General features: G+C 39.4%; 1 protein-coding gene across 3 annotated transcripts in view; it reads right to left on the bottom strand.

Annotated features, from left to right (window-relative positions):
* The window catches only part of LOC127445747 (E3 ubiquitin/ISG15 ligase TRIM25-like), a 55,210-nt gene extending 37,680 nt beyond the window's left edge, over positions 1–17,530 (bottom strand). For all 3 annotated transcript variants that reach the window (XM_051706014.1, XM_051706015.1, XM_051706016.1), the window contains exon 1: positions 16,811–17,530. In XM_051706014.1, the coding sequence (XP_051561974.1) occupies positions 16,811–17,404 (594 nt within the window). In that variant the 5' untranslated portion in view covers positions 17,405–17,530. The remainder of the gene's footprint in view (positions 1–16,810) is intronic.
* Positions 17,531–18,527: the final 997 nt, after the last annotated feature.

Raw genomic sequence — 18,527 nt, 5'->3', positions numbered from 1 at the left:
CGTGAAAATCCCAGGAGATCAGCAGTTACAGAAATACTCAAACCAGCCCGCCTGGCACCAATAATCATGTATGCGATTATCTAATCAGCCAATCGTGTGGCAGCAGTGCAGTGCATAAATCATGCAGATAAGGGCCAGGAGATTCAGTTAATGTTCACATCAACCATTAGAATGGGGAAAAAATACGATCTCTGTGATTTGGACCGTGGTATGATTGTTGGTGCCAGATGGGCTGGTTTGAGTATTTCTGTAACTGCTGATCTCCTGGGATTTACACACACAACAGTCTCTAGAATTTACTCCAAATGGTGCCAAAAACAAAAAAACATCAAGTGAGCGGCAGTTCTGTGTACGGAAATGCCTTGTTGATGAGAGAGGTCAGAGAATGGCCAGACTGGTTTGAACTGATAAAAGCCTCTTTTCCACCATCGGGCCAAACTTTTCTTGTTGCGAAACCATTCTATTCTGTGCTGATCCGGGCCAGCTGGATTTTTTTTCCACTGTGGTGCTGAGAACAGACTTCGAATGTATACAAGAAATACTTTAGTCGTTACCTTGGTAACGCAAGAGTTTAAGGACCACATGAGAAGTGTGTTTACTTTGCCCAAATAGTGCGCTTAGCCAGCTACAGAGAAAAATAAGTAATCTTAGCAACTGACAAGTGACCAATCGTGTGTCGCAACATCACTACAGGCATTCCACCAGCACAGTTGAGCATGGTTGTCTAACCGTGCTGAGAATTCCAGGCCGAAAATGGTTTCTAATCATGCCATGCTGAGCCGAATTGTGCCCAGGTGGAAAAGCTACTGTAACCATTCCTCATCGTGCTCAGAACCGTTTGGCCCAATGGTGGAAAAGAGACTAAAGTCTACGGTAACTCAGATAACCACTCTGTACAATTGTGGTGAGAAGAATACCATCTCAGTGGTATTCTGAGATGCTGGTTGGTGCTGTTTTGCGGCACGAGGGGGACCTACACAATTTTAATGTTGTTGCTGATATATATATATATATATATATATATATATATATATATATATATCAGTGCTTCCTGTGACAGTGCCATGGCAAGAGAATGATACTCAAGCTGTGAGCTTGCAGTCTGAATTCAATGTGATGAGATAAAAAGAACGCGTTCCGCAAAATAGCGCAAAAACAACATGTCCTTCTATTGCATTGTGTAGGGCAGAATGATCCATTGAAATAAAATCGAAATCAAGATATGCCCTTGTGAATATTAAACTGCAAAGGGCTGTGATCTAATCAAGCAAACAGTCTGCATGCGCCACACGCTGCTCTGCGAAGCTCTGTTCTGAGCGCATGTGAGGTGGTTCTGTCTGCCCTCCACGAATCTCATCTCATGCACAGAATAACAGATGTTGCCTTCAATTGTATTTACAGTGCTCTAAATTCACTTTAACTGGCCACTACAAGTTACTATACAATTTCAAATCGAAAATCTCATAACACCAGTTTTTTTTTTTTTGGACAGAAGCAGAGATGAGAGCATTTTACCATATTGGAATTTGCAGGTGCTCATTCAAAGTCTTTTGTTAACGTGATTTCACACAGAAAATTACTGATTTTTTTTAACCAGATCCCATAGCAATGCCGTGTACAAATTAAGAAATTATTAAAGAAATATTACTTGTATAATTATAATAGGGTTGTTGTTATTAGTTATTATACTACATCTGTAATTAGGGCTCGCTGCAAGAGCTGAATTCTGTAGGAAACACTAATATATGTAAGGAAGGAATAATTGACAACGGACCATTGAATTATTGAAAAATAATGCACACCCGAGGTGGTAATGTGCATCATGACCATTACACCTCATGTGTGCATTATTTTTCAATAATTCAACGGTCCGTTGTCAATTATTCCTTACATATATATCAGTGTTTCCTACAGAATTCAGCTCTAGCAGCGAGCCCTAATTACAGATGTAGTATAATTTTTCAATAATTCAACAGGTCGGAGTCAATTATTCTGCTTATACCACGGTTACCACACCTTAATACATCATTCAGGGTTTTATCTCAAGACATTTTGTGAATTTTGTCCTTAAACGCTCTTGTGAGTGGAACTACTTTCTTCCGCTACGGATTCAGCGTCTTGCTCTTATACAGCTCAAGCCTTTGTTGTTAGTTCGAAAACGTCACTTTAGAACTAGCAACGGAGGATAGCAAGGCTTGTGATGCTTTACTGGATCACTTACTGTGGTAACAAATTAGTGCATTTGTGCATGTGTGAGAGATTGTGTGCAAGTTTGTTTTTGAGGGATCGAAAGAGAGAAGCTCAGAAACTGAGCGAGATCACCTGTGGGATTACCTTTATATGTTGCAGCTCTCATCAGAAGTAACATTGCTTCAAAATCGCCAAGATGTAAATTTAAGCACTTCTCAGCAGCAGCGAGTGACGCCATGTTTCCGTTTTAAACCACGGGTCTGTTGAATGCTTGATTCTGATTGGTTGACGGACGTTCTAAGGTGTGCAATTATTTTTCAAGTAAATCCACGGCTATGAAGTAGTTCCAGGTCTTGACCGCATTATGGTTCCATATCACTTCGCAAAATTATTTCAGTTATTTCAAAGAGCCCTACAGGCTACCACAACAAAATAAACAATTAAAACAAAGACACTGGTTAAGTACATTGGATAAGAATGACAATGTCTATAATATCCTACATTTATTTCAATTTCGATTGAAAAGCATCCTTGGGCTCCCTCTCTTTCTCTCTCATCTCTCTCTCTCACACACACACACACACACACACCCACACCATACATGCTACCACACCAAAATAACCACATAAACAAAGACATTGGTTAAAGTACATCGGTTAAGAACATCAAACAATGGACTGGGTGTAATGCCATGCGAAGATCGGACGTGTGAACGGCGAGCTCTGCACACTTTGCTAGTTTTTATACCTTTTAATTACATAAACCAGTGAGATTCGATACACTCTTTTTCATAACTGTTCTTGGAGGACAATATGTCAAAGAATTCAAAATCCTTGGGCTTTGGAGACATTACAAGACACTTACATGCTCAGGCTGACACCCCTGAGAAGACCGTGGACCAGGGAGTCAATTTGGTCAGAGAGTTGCGGGAAATGCCGCAAGAGATGTTGAACATGTCAGCAATGCTGACGAAGGTCATTGCTGACTTGGAGGATCTTGCTGTGATACGTCGATCAATCACTGCCATGGAGGCGAAATTTACTGATGTGGTCACAATGTCGAGAATTGGATAGATTATCTGGAGTCATTGGAGAGGGAATTATCTGCTAATCCGCTAGCGACCAAGGTGGATTTGGAGGGTGTCTGGGACATGGACATGGAAAACCATAGCCGGCAGAATAACGTCTGTATCGTGGGAGTCCCAGAGGGAGTGGAGGGACAGAATATGGTGGAATTCCTGGACGGGCTCTTTCCGAGTCTGCTCAAAATAGCAGGCCATAAGCTGGAAATCGGGCGAGCTCACAGGGTTCCTGTCTCACTCAGCAATCCGCTGAGTGAGACAGGCCCCGATCACGTCTGGCCAAATTTCTGAGATCATCCAATAAAGATCTTGTGTTACATGAGGCGAGAAATAAAGGAAGGCTTTCTTGGAAGAACCACAGCATTTTCTTGTTCCCAGACTTTGCGAACTTGACGAGAGAAACGTGATCGATTCAAGGAATGCAAGAAACTTTTACATCAATGGAAGGTTGCTTTTGCACTGATATTCCCGTCCAAATTGGGAATAGACACTAAGGATGGCCGTAAAACATTCACATGCCCACAGCAAGCGATGTCCTTCATAAAGTCAGTGGAGTGAGTGGGTCATGTTGTGGTGTTCACATTGCGGCCGGGTGGACCGGCTCACTGAACATTCGCTTGACTGTTTGAAAATTCTGTACATTTTTTTTTTTTTTTTGTGCTGGTGCCGCCTATCGGCTGGAGTTTATTTTGTGGAGTATTTCTTGCAAAGTCACTGGAGTAAGTAATTTGCTTGTACTCATGTTGCAGCCAAATGGACCTGCTCACTGAACATCCGTTTGACTGTCTGAAGAATCTGCGCGCTCTTTTTGTGCTGGTTCCGCCTAGCGGCTGGAGTTCATTTTGTTGAATACAACAACTTTAGGACAGTTTTATGGATAAAGCTACATGCTCTTTGTGTTTATTCTGCCTATTGGCTGGAGTTTGTTTAATAGATTATATTTTGCTGTGTAATTCTGTCTCACAAAAGTTTTATAGAATCACCAGACTTGAGCAATCCGACGGCAAAGTTGTCGCGGAGGTTCTCATAGGCATGCATGGACTGTTTGAGTTTGGAAGGATGGACACCAGTTGGCGCTGTCATGTGCGGGGTTAATGTGCATGTTTTTCTTTTTTCTGTTTGTTTGGTTCTAGAGAATGTTCGGGGTTTGACTGTTGCACTAATGTTGGAATGTGGTCTTTATAATCCTGTTTTTGACACACAATACATTTTTTCTTATATCTCAAAATGTCAAATGTTAATATGAGTGGATTGTCTCTCTCCACATGGAATGTGAATGGGTTGGGGCATCCCATAAAAAGAATGAAGGTTTCTTCAAGAAACACACCTTTCCCCACAGGAAGCTGAAACATTTGGAAAGATATGTGGTGGGCATTGTTTTTTTATAGTGCATCGATCGAGTAAGAGCAGGGGAGTCATTACACTGATAAGTAAACATCTAAAATTCAAATGTCTCAAACAGAGTAAAGATAAATTAGGAAGAGTCATTATGGTTTTAGTTGAAATTCAGGGACAAAGTCTTATTTTGGCAAATATTTATGCACCTAACGTTGATGATCAGGGCTTTTTTATAGATCTTGAAGGGATGTTGCAAGCCGCTGGCACCCCTCATGATATAATATTGGGAGGAGAATTTAGTTTTTGATGTACTCAGTCCTTGATCATAGTGAAGCAAAAGTGTGCAAGCCCCCTAGAGCAACATTGACGCTTCTCAGGATGTTTAAAAATCTTGGTCTTACTGATATTTGGAGACATTTGAACCCAACTGGTAGGGACTATAACACATTTTTAATCAGTTCATAAGATTTATTCTAGAATAGATTTTTTATATATATATATATATCCAAATCCTTAGTTTCATCTGTTGTTGATTGCTCAATTGGAAATATTTTAGTCTCAGATCACACCCTGGTGTGTTTAGAGGTGTTGCCACATACGGAGAAAAAAAAATCATATGGTTAGTGCTTTAATGTATCCCTTTTGCAAAATCCTGAATTCCAACAAATGCAAAAGGCTGAATTAAATGTCTATATGGAGACCCACTGGTCCTCAGTATCCTCTGTGGGCGTGGTTTGGGAGGCACTTAAGGCTGTTCTTAGGGGCTGGATCATACAGTATGCCTCATTCACCAAAAAATCCAAAGCACAAGAACTTGTGGAATTGGAAGGGAATATTAAAAGTGCCGAGGCAGAGCTGAAATGCCGAATGTAGTCTAATGACCTCAGAGAATTGACCTGATTGAAATACAGATATAATACTATTTTGTTGCGGAAGGTGGAGTTTTGGCTATTCAGGTCAAGACAGTCATACTTTGAGTTGGGGGACAAAGCAGGGAAGCTTTTGGCTAGATATATAAAATGGAGAGGGTCTTTTTCTACCATTCCCTCAGTGAAATCTGCTGGTGGTGAAATATTTACCTCGGCCATTGATATTAATATTGCTTTTAAAGAATTCTATCTTGATCTCTATAGTTCCACGTCTTCGTCTACTGATTAAGATATTAGAAACTTTGTGGAACCATTAAAACTTCCTAAAATGATGACTGAGCAAACAAATTCTCTTGATTCTGAGATAACCTTGGAGGAGCTTGGCGATGTAATTATGGCCTTGCCTACAGGCAAGGCTCCAGGGCCAGACGGCTTTGCCGCAGACATTTTTAGATCTTATGCTACAGAACTGGCTCCACTTTTGCTGGAAGTTTATAAGGAATCATTAAAGAATGGAAAAAACTTCCACCAACCATGACACAAGCTCGGATCAGTCTGATTCCTAAAAAGGACAAAGATCCAAACGAGTGTAAGAGTTACCATCCAATTTCCCTGATCCAGCTAAATGTAAAAATATTGTCAAAACTTTTGGCTAACCGATTAAGTGAAGTTATGACATCTCTTATACATATAGATCAGGTGGGGCTTATTCGGGGCCGTAGCTCTTCTGATAACATTAGGCGTTTCATCAATATCATGTGGTCAGCGGCGAATGGTCAGACTCCGGTCACTGCCATCTCACTTGACACCGAAAAGGTGTTTGATATGGTTTCACGGTATACCACGGTATGAAAACTGACAGTTATCATACCGTATACATTTGCTTATCTACAGTATTGAGAAAAAAATTTAACCGGACAGAGAATCTCACCTGCGCATCTCCTTTCCTCCTCTGTCAGACTCGTCAACTTGCTCCACAAACATGCAGTGGAGAAAATGTCAGAGAGAAGCGAGGCAAGGCGGTCTGACATAAGTGAGTGTGTGTGTGAGTTAAAGCAGTGTTTCTCAACTGGTGGGTTGCAGGTCTATTCGGATTGGGTCGTGGACAGCAGGGAAAGAACAATGCCATGGTTCTCCATTGAAGATATTCCGGCGGCCGCCAAGTGATAGCCTATTTAGGACTGCCGAGGCAGATTTAATGATAATCTCACAATCAGCTAAAGGCTTCTCATCCGCACTTTTGCACGAGTGTAACGGAACCAGCTTGCGCTAATGATCTGCTCAGCTCTCTGGCGCACACGTGCAACAACCGGGCTTCCCTCAATATTACGGAGCACAGACCTCAAAACTGATGTGACCAATTTAAATTCTAGTGAGACTTTTCTAGTTTAAAGCATTACTGTCGAACCTCTCGAACAGTAGGCAGCCCTGACATGCCAAACAGCACTGAGGAGGAAAAGATCAACACTGTGTTATGCGCTAATTTTTTTTCATTATGCATCATCACCTTTACAAAATTGTTTCACGATTTTACATGAGTAAAAGTAATTTTTATATTTTGACAAAATGTTATAGTTTCATATTAAATAATTTAAAGGTAGAATCTATTACACCTCATTTTACATCAACAGTGGCATTTTTCAAGATGTGTTCCTGCCTTCCTGTCGCTTTTGTTGTTGACGTCAACAACAAAAATAATGTCACTTGATGCATGTCCTTGTACTTGAAAACCATGAACAAAACTATGCAACATAAAAGGAAATGTAAAATCTGGGTCCTGAAGCAAAACCAGTTGAGAACCACTGAGTTAATGGTACAGACAGGAGCAGTCTGGCTGTGCAGTCGCGCACCTACGGTATATGTTAATTATTAATAATCATAGGACATTACTTTAAAAGCTTACACAGCTGATGTTATTTTTCATTTAGTAGTTAACTGAACATGCTATGCTGACATGTAAACTAACATGCTTTAGTTATATAACATGTTATAATTACATGCTATTTTTTTTATCATGTTTATATTTCGGCTTATTATAATTCTGTTAGCTTTCTTATTTATTCTATTTATTTTATTTATTTTCAAAAGGGAAACTTTTTTTTACACATACTTCAATTTAAAAAAATGGTTTCAAGTTTCAATTATAATAAAGTGTTTGCTCAACCAAAAAAAATAAAAAATAAAAACCCCTTCTGTTTTCACTGCTTTAAGGGTCATTGTAACTGATAATAGTTATTGTGTAATACCGTATACAGTGAAACCGTGATATTTTCTGAGACTTTTATCATACCGTGAAAATCTCATACCATTGCAACTAGTGCTCGACCGATATATCCTTTCACCGATATATCGGTATCGGCGTATATGTTTACCGATATGTGCTGATATGAAAATTTTTTCAGAACATATATTGCAAAAACAATACTTTAGAATTGGTGTCATAGCGTAGTTTGTCCAGCAGAGTGTGCTCCGACTCCACTGTTTACAGAGCTGACTCTGAGCTGACGGTGGCTCTGCAGATAGGGCGGAGTTGTCTCTTCACGGTAAGTTGCTAACTAGTTTGTGAAATACATACTGGAAAGTTAATAAAAAATGACCCCATAATTCTACCTTTTCAATATTACTAATATAACGTTAACAACCATGTCACTCATGTCTGTTTGCTGTTAGCCAGCTATAGTTTGTCAGTGCAGTCAGTAATGTAGCAGATTGAAAGGTAAACATCAGAGCATCTTTTTGCAGCTCAGTAGACAACGGTGCGGTGGTGGATTTTGTCTGTTGAGTGTTGATTTCACGCTATGTTATTACCTAGTTGGTGAGACACAATGCTGGAAAGTAAAATAAACAACGTCCGTCTTTTACTCTCTGTGACAACAAGCTCATAGCTAACTAGCTAATTACGTAGCTACTTTCATTGTTGTCAGCTGAGTGGAAGCTGATGAGTATACATGTATTCACCAAACTGTTTTGTTCAGGATTCACAGTTTGGTACCCCCTTCAACCGAACAATTCCAGTCGTTGCATTTACAAAATGTAATATTTAAAAGTCTGGTTTTCCACCATTGAAAGTTTCCCCTGCACTTGTATAACAGAATATGGTGTAACACACAGTTTATCTTGACTCGGCAGTATTAATATACTCAGCATTTGACTGATACTAAACAGTACTGATGTTTATTTAGCTATATATTTTATTTTTATTTATTCTTTATTTTAATGGTTAGCATTTGACTGATACTAAACAGTACTGATGTTTATTTAGCTATTACTTTATTTTTATTTATTCTTTATTTTAATGGTTAGCAATTGACATACTAAACATACAGTACTGATGTTTATTAAGCTATTTATTTATTCTTTATTTTCTCAGTGTTCATTTCTAGAATTTGTTGACAATGTATAATAATAATGTAAAATATTCATGATAAAAATATTTGTTCAAGAAAGCAGCCATCTGAGTACCTTTGCATAGTCATATCGGTGCAAAATCGGTGAAAAATCCACATAGAAAAGGTCTGTTTTCATTCCAGCTCAAAAATTAAATATCTCGGCCACCATATAGGTAATCTGTGAATTTCCCCTCTCTAGAATCGGTATCAAAAATCCCATATCGGTCGGGCTCTAGTTGCAACCCTAGACAGGGGCACCCGGCAGGGTTACCCTCTTTCCCCATTATTGTTCTGTCTTGCCCTGGAACCATTAGCAGCCACGATAATAAAGGAGAATGATTTTCCAGGGGTGGTGGCGGGAGGTGTGGCGCATAAGCTTTTGATTTACGCAGATGATATTTTATTATTTGTCTCCGACCCTACTAGATCTATGCCTTGCCTCCACAGAAATATTAATTCCTTTAAGTTTTCAGGATACTGAGTGAATTGGTCTAAATCCAAATCTTAGGCTCTGACAGCCTACTGCCCAGTAACGGCTTTTCAGCCAGGCGCCTTCCAGTGGCCCAAACAGGGCATTAAGTATTTGGACATTTTATTCCCTGCAAATTTGTTTTGAGTTAATTTTGATTCTTTAATAAAAAGGTTTGAGCAATGTGGGCAGGTGGGCTTCATTACATGTATCTATTATTGGGAAGGTTAATGTTATTAAAATTAATTGTATTCCAAAATTCAACTACCTGCTACAATCTCTCCCTTTAGATGTCCCCCTCTCTTATTTCAAGCAATTTGATAGCATAGCAAAGTCCTTCATTTGGAATGGTAAACGTCCCAGATTACATTTCAGTAAGTTGCATAGGCAATTGACAAAAGTGGGCTAGGCCTACCCAAGATTTTGTTTTATTATTATACATTCGGTCTCAGACATTTGGCTCATTTGTCGCTTCCTCCTGAGAGAGCCCCTGCCTGGTTTTGTATTGAACAGGAAGTTCTTGCCCCTATTTCGCCATTGCAAAGCCTTTCTACCAAACTAATCGGAGAAGTTAAGTTACACCCCATTATCTTACATATGCACGTGGTATGGACAAAAGTGTCCAGAGTGTTTAATTCAGACATTTATTTAAATGTTGCTTCGAGCATATGGCTGAACCCAAAATTATGTATTAATAAGTCCCCTTTCTGCTGGACAGAGTGGATTGTGAGGGAGGTTAATACACTCGGTGACCTATATGAGAGTGGAGTGCTGAGATCCTTTGAAAATATGGTTCAACATTTTGGGATCCCCAGGTCTCAATTCTTTAGGTATTTACAGCTGCGCCACCTGCTTTTTACTATTTTTGGGAGTAGCATACACTCCCCAAAAGCGGTAGATACTCTGGAAGTTGTGATTACTGCTTTTAGAAAAGGCCATGAAACATCAGTGTATTACTCCCTGCTAATTCAGAGTCTGAGGGACGGAGCTTCAAATTCTCTCAAGAGATTATGGGAGAAAGATTTAAACTTGGTGTTGGAGGAGGGAGTGTGGGCTAGGATTCTAAAAAATGTCAAGTCTACATCTAGAGATGCAAGGGTGCGCCTTATGCAATTTAAGATTTTACATTGATTCTATTGGACCCCCTCTAGATTGTATAGGCTTGGTCTTAAAGACACACCCACCTGCTGGCGATGCCAATCAGAAGATGGGGGCACAACCCATGTTTTTTGGCGGTATGTTAAGATCCAAGATTTTTGGTTGAGGGTTCAGAGTTTTATGTGTGACGTCAAATTTCATTTTGCCCCAGACTCTGTATTTTAGGCGATGAGGCGGTCATTAATATAGGGCAGGGGTCGGCAACCTTTTTGACATGGAGTGCCATTTTTAATTTTCCTAGTTAATGGCTGTGCCGACTTCCGCCCCAACACCCCCCAACCCCCGCCAAAAAAATATGGGTGAATTCCAATCGAAAGTGATCGTCCCTATGTTCTACTACAAATGGCAAAGCTCTTGATGTGGGATCTCTAAAGAAAGCATGGCATTACAATTTGATTGTAGCCATCACAAAAAAATGTTGTAAAAGGGCCTGTTGTGATACTGATTTAAGAAGCATTTGGAGTGGTCTCTTAATTTTTTCCAGAGCTGTATATATATATGTGCATGTACAGGTGCATCTCAATAAATTAGAATGTCGTGGAAAAGTTCATTTATTTCAGTAATTCAACTCAAATTGTGAAACTTGTGTATTAAATCAATTCAATGCACATAGACTGAAGTAGTTTAAGTCTTTGGTTCTTTTAATTGTGATGATTTTGGCTCACATTTAACAAAAACCCACCAATTCACTATCTCAAAAATTAGAATATGGTGACATGCCAATCAGCTAATCAACTCAAAACACCTGCAAAGGTTTCCTGAGCCTTCAAAATGGTCTCTCAGTTTGGTTCACTAGGCTACACAATCATGGGGAAGACTGCTGATCTGACAGTTGTCCAGAAGACAATCACTCACACCCTTCACAAGGAGGGTAAGCCACAAACATTCATTGCCAAAGAAGCTTGAGTGCAAGGAAAAAGTGTGGAAGAAAAAGATGCACAACCAACCAAGAGAACCGCAGCCTTATGATTGTCAAGCAAAATTGATTCAAGAATTTGGGTGAACTTCAGAAGGAATGGACTGAGGCTGGGGTCAAGGCATCAAGAGCCACCACACACAGACGTGTCAAGGAATTTGGCTACAGTTGTCGTATTCCTCTTGTTAAGCCACTCCTGAACCACAGACAACGTCAGAGGCGTCTTACCTGGGCTAAGGAGAAGAAGAACTGGACTGTTGCCCAGTGGTCCAAAGTCCTCTTTTCAGATGAGAGCAAGTTTTGTATTTCATTTGGAAACCAAGGTCCTAGAGTCTGGAGGAAGGGTGGAGAAGCTCATAGCCCAAGTTGCTTGAAGTCCAGTGTTAAGTTTCCACAGTCTGTTATGATTTGGGGTGCAATGTCATCTGCTGGTGTTGGTCCATTGTGTTTTTTGAAAACCAAAGTCACTGCACCCGTTTACCAAGAAATTTTGGAGCACTTCATGCTTCCTTCTGCTGACCAGCTTTTTTAAAGATGCTGATTTCATTTTCCAGCAGGATTTGGCACCTGCCCACACTGCCAAAAGCACCAAAAGTTGGTTAAATGACCATGGTGTTGGTGTGCTTGACTGGCCAGCAAACTCACCAGACCTGAACCCCATAGAGAATCTATGGGGTATTGTCAAGAGGAAAATGAGAAAAAAAGAGACCAAAAAATGCAGATGAGCTGAAGGCCACTGTCAAAGAAACCTGGGCTTCCATACCACCTCACCAGTGCCGCAAACTGATCACCTCCATGCCACGCCGAATTGAGGCAGTAATTAAAGCAATAGGAGCCCCTACCAAGTATTGAGTACATATACAGTAAATGAACATACTTTCCAGAAGGCCAACAATTCACTAAAAATGTTTTTTTTATTGGTCTTATGATGTATTCTAATTTTTTGAGATAGTGAATTGGTGGGTTTTTGTTAAATGTGAGCCAAAATCATCACAATTAAAAGAACCAAAGACTTAAACTACTTCAGTCTGTGTGCACTGAATTTATTTAATACACGAGTTTCACAATTTGAGTTGAATTACTGAAATAAATGAACTTTTCCACGACAATTTATTGAGATGCACCTGTATGTGAGTCCACTTGTGAAAATGTTTCTATTTTGCATTTTTCTAATTTAATCTTTTTTTTATTTTTTATTACAAATGATATTATCAAAAATTTGAGAGAAAACCTAATGATTATGATATAATCATGATCCTGCATGTGAATTTCACAGAGCATCTTAAATGCTTTAATGAAAGAAAACCTGTCATTTTGTACTAAATGAGCTACAGTTAATGTCACAAATTTGCTTGTTTGATTACTGATCACGAAATTTTGTGCAATCTTAAATATTTCTTATATTATGTCATACTACATTTTCAAAATCACACAGAGGGGTAATTACTAGCACGCAAGCAACAGTGAGAGTGGAGCAGGCTATTTTACTTGTATGAAGTTTTTCGCACCTGCATTCCAATCTACATCTTGTTGTAATCCTTTCAGATGATCACACAGCGTGTTTTCATCAGCTGATGGGAGACTAAACACTATTAAAATGTGACAAGACCACGCTGCGCATGCAAGCAATTCGCACATTACAAGCTGATCAACTATTTAGCCATTTTCGGTGAATCACACCTACAAAATCCTAAAACTTTATTTCCAGGTTTAATTTATATTTTGATTAGACTCAGATTTCTCTTTTAATCGTTTAATGTAATTTTGAGTGTGACCATGATTTAAGGAAGGTGTACCTGATGCTGGGTTGGAAATCTCAAGGATTAATAGTGGTATTTTCCTTATTACATCACGTGTTGTTCTGAAAGCAGAAAGAAACAAATGAAACACAGAATGTAGGCAATGCTGGCACACATGCCATAGGTTGCCGACCCCTGATATAGGGGATAAATATATAAATACATGCACGCGCACACACACACAAACACATACACTACCTTGCCGAAAAGCAGCACATCCTCTGTTGTTAGTTCTAAAGTGACGTTGTCGAACTAGCAATGAAGGCTTGAGCTGTATTAGAGCTATATACACTTGATCAATAAAATTTCTATATTATCTGAAACATCTGTGGGAAACACTCTCACGCTCCCCCTCTCTTAAGCTCTCACACACGTGGACACACAAACATATACGCATTACGTACACACTTGCGATCGAAAAACAGAGCTGTCATGTCAGTGCACACCTGCATCTCAGCAGGGTTGAAAACAGTTGTTAAGGTTTACAACAGAAATATGGCGACACTCGCTGCTGCTGAGATGTGTGTTTTAGGGATGAAAACCAAAAAATGTCTTGAGATGAAACCGTATTAAGGTGTGGTAACCGTGCTATAAGCGGCATTATATATATATATATATATATATTATATACAACAGTTAGTTCCGGTCCTCGAATCTGATTGGACGAGAGACGTTCTACGAGTATTGATGGTTCTCACACCATCAGCACTCCAACGCTTCACTGTTTGTACCACTCTGCTTGTGTTCGTGCCGTTCAAAACTAAAGTGTAAGAGCTGTGCATATGTGTTAAGAGCTTTGTGTCTCTTTACATTTAATTTTTTGACATTACATATTTTAGCCAGCAGGTGGCGGCAAAAGACCATTTTTCTGAGTAATATAAGTCAGGTGATGTGAAGTGAGTCAGGGTCAGTCAGTGTTTTCATTCATCAGGGTAGGGTTGCATCAGCTATGCGTAAGGTCTTAAGTTGGGACGTAAAGTTCACACTAAGGGTTTAGTAACTACTAGTTAGTTTGTAACCAAGTCAGTGCTTAAATTGGTTGCACCACCTGTTCTTAAGACAAGACTTAGCTAGTAGGTCGTAAGCTCTCCGTAATGCATTGCCACATAATATGATGTTTATCTGTATTGATCTAATAAACAGACTTCAAATTTGACACAGAAGTGTTAAAAAGCCATGCATTTTAGTTTTATCTTGTTACGGTTGATGTTCAAACCTTGTTTGCTCACGTAACTGTCAGCTGTAATAAATTATATCCCTATTAAAATACGATACATAATAAAATTAGATTTGAAAAATAGTCTATTTGCCCTTTGTAAATAACAATATATAGGAAATGTATCAAAAATAAATAAGGGGGTGATAAATAAATACTAATATTACAGGCTGAAAAAAATAGACATTTATTCATTTTAATATCCTAATAAACTTGACACTGGGCAACATACCCTGAAAACTGCACCGTTTGAACGGTTTCATGCTGAAGAGCTTAAGTTTTTGAGTGTAAATGTCAACATCCAACCATTACTCCTGGTCGGAGGCTTCCGTAAATATTTAGTTTATACGAAGGGTTACATTCTACCCAAATTTAATAGTGCAACACCCAAATATTTAGTAGTGCGTAAATTGTGACTTAGTGCCCATTTACGCCACAACTAGGCTAAGTTGTAACTTAAATATAGCTGGTGCAACTGGCCCCAGCAGTGCACTACGTGATCACTCGTATTACTACTACACTACTAAAGCTAGGAAATAGCTTTAAACGGCTTTAACAACTTCAACATTAAACCTCATAACAGTTGAGAGACACAACAGACTGATTAATTACACAAACTCAAGGCGCTTACCTCTTACCGGAGTTTCCACATTGGAGAGGACATACTGTTCAAAATGGCAGAGTTGATTGCGGCTTCTATAGTGAATGACTCTTGCGCACCAGCTACCACAAAATAGGGAGAAATACCCCCGCTTGGACGGCTATTTTTCCACTGAGAATATAGGATGAATTTGACCAAAATTACATTATCTTCAGAAAGCTGACTAACACACTACAGCATCTCTGCTTGGGAGTGGCAACAGGTGATGGCACATGCTCCATCTCTCTCTCTCTCACACACACACACACACACACACACACACACACATCCTTGTTTCCCCAATAACTTGTTAGAAACAGCCCAAGCCGTGATACTAGTTCTAAAGTGACATTTTTGAATTAATAACGAAGGCTTGGATGCATCATTCGGTTTGAACTAGCAACGGCAGATTCTGAGAGTTCCATTTACAAATGCGTTTTTTGTGATCATACTCAGTTTTTCCTCATTTTTAAAATGTACTTGTTCATTGAACTGTTGTATATAAGCAATATAACTCTTGCAATCGTGCTATATGGCCCTAAATTAGCACTGCTGTGATTACCTATGGCACTCGGTAACCATTATATACATACACTGGCGATACAATGTCCTGACTATACATTGTGATCAGTTGAATGCCACTTTGGTGAATAAAAGTACCAATTTCTTTCCAGAACAGCAAATTCTTTACATTATTCCAAACTTTTTGCCACCAGTGTATATACATATATATTAGTAAAAACTAAAAACAATAAAACAATCTATATGAAAAATAAAAGTGGCTGGTAAATAAATCTAAATGGCTGCTAAAATTGAGCAAAAAATGTTGTACCCTGATTGCAATGCTTGAAAAGTCATGGAGCGTTTGTCTCTGAATTCAGATTGGAGTCAATTTAAGGGTACGTTTACACGACAACGATGTACTAAAAACGGAAAAGTTTTTCCTTTGCGTTTTTGAAAAGTTTCGCGTACAGACGACAACGTTGTCAAAACGATCCCCGTTCACACGGACCCGCGAAAACGACTAAAAACGCTGTACCTTTTTCGGCCCTCATGAGTTTGCATCCCTGTAATTTGTTGTGGCATTGCAAGAACAAACCTAAAAATTAGAAAATAAGCAAATTTGTTGTTTTTTCATTACCCATTTAACGCTCTTGCCACCTGTGACCTCACACAGCGTAGCCTACCTATGTGATTTTTTTTTTTTTTTGTTTGTTTGTTTGTTTTTTTTGCATAGCCGAATTTCAAACATTACAAGAAAACACGCTACTAAGACGGACAGAAAACATGGACAAGTTCTTGAAAAGGAAAATAATTGACGATGGTTAGCCTATGTTTGATAGTGGTGTGCCGTAGAATTTTTTTAGTCGTAAAAAGTGTGCCGTGGCAGAAAAAAGGTTAGGAAACACTGGGCTAAACAAGTGAACGCTGGCATAGTGTGGGGAAGCTGTCACATTTTTATTGGGGCAAGTTGTCACGTGCCATACAATTAATTAATTACAATGAACTGTATATTGACTAGAACAATTGTTTTATGTTTTTATGCTAGGCTAGGCTGCCTTTACATTTCTGCTGTTTCGTGAGTGATTTTGTTTCATTATTGTTTTACCGCTTAAAATGTGCTAAAATAGGCTGTTTAATTGCAGGTTCCATTGTGACAACTTACCATATAGTGTGACAGTATGATCAGCTATTGGGGCATGTTGTCACAAAGTTTAGCCTCGACTAATCAGGGTTTAAGATACCTTTTGTTTGGAACGCTGCTCATCTGCTGTGATTAACTCGCAGCCCTTATGTATGTTCTGAAGACAAGCGCTACAGATGCAGCACTGGTGTCGAGTGCAGTACAACTCCATCAGCTTGCCGTGATCAGGACAGAGACGCTCCAGCAGATCAGGAAGCGGGTCTGAGAGCTGATGGGCCCGGAATATGGCATTCTCCCGGTGAGGCCTCACATGATCCTCACAGTAAGACGCCATACACGTCAGACAACTTTTGACCGCTTTGGCTTCCATACAACTGTCGCATTTGATTTGCCCTGTATCTTTCTTTTTCACCTCAACAGGTTCCTTGACGGGTTCGGAGACACCCGCCTTTACCATGTAGGCATCCACCACAGCGCTGAGGACGGTGTTCTTCTTGAGATCGGGTTTGCTGCTGAAATGCATACGGCACTGAGGGCAGAACAAAGAGGATGTCGTGTCGTTCCATGTCGCTTCCAGACAGCTCGTGCAGAAACTGTGTCCACAAAGTAAACTCACTGGGTTATCGAAAAGACATAAACAGATGCTGCATGTCAAATCGTCCTCGAGACTCAACAGAGACAATGTGTCGGCCATTGTTAGAGGTCTAAGCAAGCAGCGCCAGCTATCATCAACACACAACTGCGTCTCTAGTGACGTCAGTTTCGTGAACGAATTGTTCTTTTGAACCGGTTCTTTTCAGTGAACTAGTTGAACCAATTCACCAAACCGGACTGAATCGTTTGGAAATTGGAACAGTTCGCGTCTCGAGTCAACACTGATCCACAAGTTACCCAATCCTAACGTGTCTCTTGGACGTGCATGACACTCCGATTGGAAATGAACCGATATCCGGGAGTAATATGATCCTAGAACTGGTGATGACGGATTTTGCCAACTCTTCTTTGCAATGAACCGCTCCGGTCGCAACAGTTCTCTCGAGTCAACAGTACACTGAACTGAGAACCGCCTCTATTGGAGAGAAAATGAAACCTAGGTGGAGAAACAAAACTTACGCACTGGCAAGGTAAGCTGCGAGAGTGAATCAGCAGGTTCCATCTCGCTGTTTTACAAAGACTAATGAATCGTAATGAATCATGCCATTTCCAGACTTTTTAGCCTACATAAAAAGTAGAACATGATTTCAAATAGCAAACAATTAGCTCAAAACACATTGAAAATAAATCGTATAATCTGGTGGCATTTTTTAAGTGTTGCTGTTATTTAACAACGAATTTAATTAATTAATCAATTAATAATTATATAAAATAATTAATTGCAATTAATTTTTTGATATTTTTCGTAGTTAAAATCTTAAACTATGAATGTGCTCGAATGTGTCCCTGAAAGACCAGAATTGACCGGTTTTCCATGCAAGTGCATCCCTTTTAAATGCAATTTTTAATAAATGTCAGCAAAATAATATGTAACAATGTTTTTGAATTGATGCCTCAACAAAATGCGTCGTTGTCAATAAATGCACAAAAATCGTGCCATTTCTTAAAATGTACACACGAGGACGTTGTTTGCTTGTAAAATTCATGCGGTTGAGTTGAGCCTTTGATTTGGGTTCAGTGAAGCTTATATGACTAAACATAGATGGTGGATATTTTAATACGGGTAAAGATCGCAGGTTACCAGTTTCCAGGTGTCAGTAATTTCAATAAACTCTCCGCAACGTTAATTAAAAATAACCAAACAAATGATAATGAAAAGTAAA

This window comes from Myxocyprinus asiaticus, chromosome 9, assembly GCF_019703515.2.
Source record: "Myxocyprinus asiaticus isolate MX2 ecotype Aquarium Trade chromosome 9, UBuf_Myxa_2, whole genome shotgun sequence".
Taxonomy (NCBI): Eukaryota; Metazoa; Chordata; class Actinopteri; order Cypriniformes; family Catostomidae; genus Myxocyprinus; species Myxocyprinus asiaticus.
The sequence above is the reverse complement of the archived record's forward strand: the minus strand, read 5'-3'. Positions and strand labels throughout refer to the sequence as shown.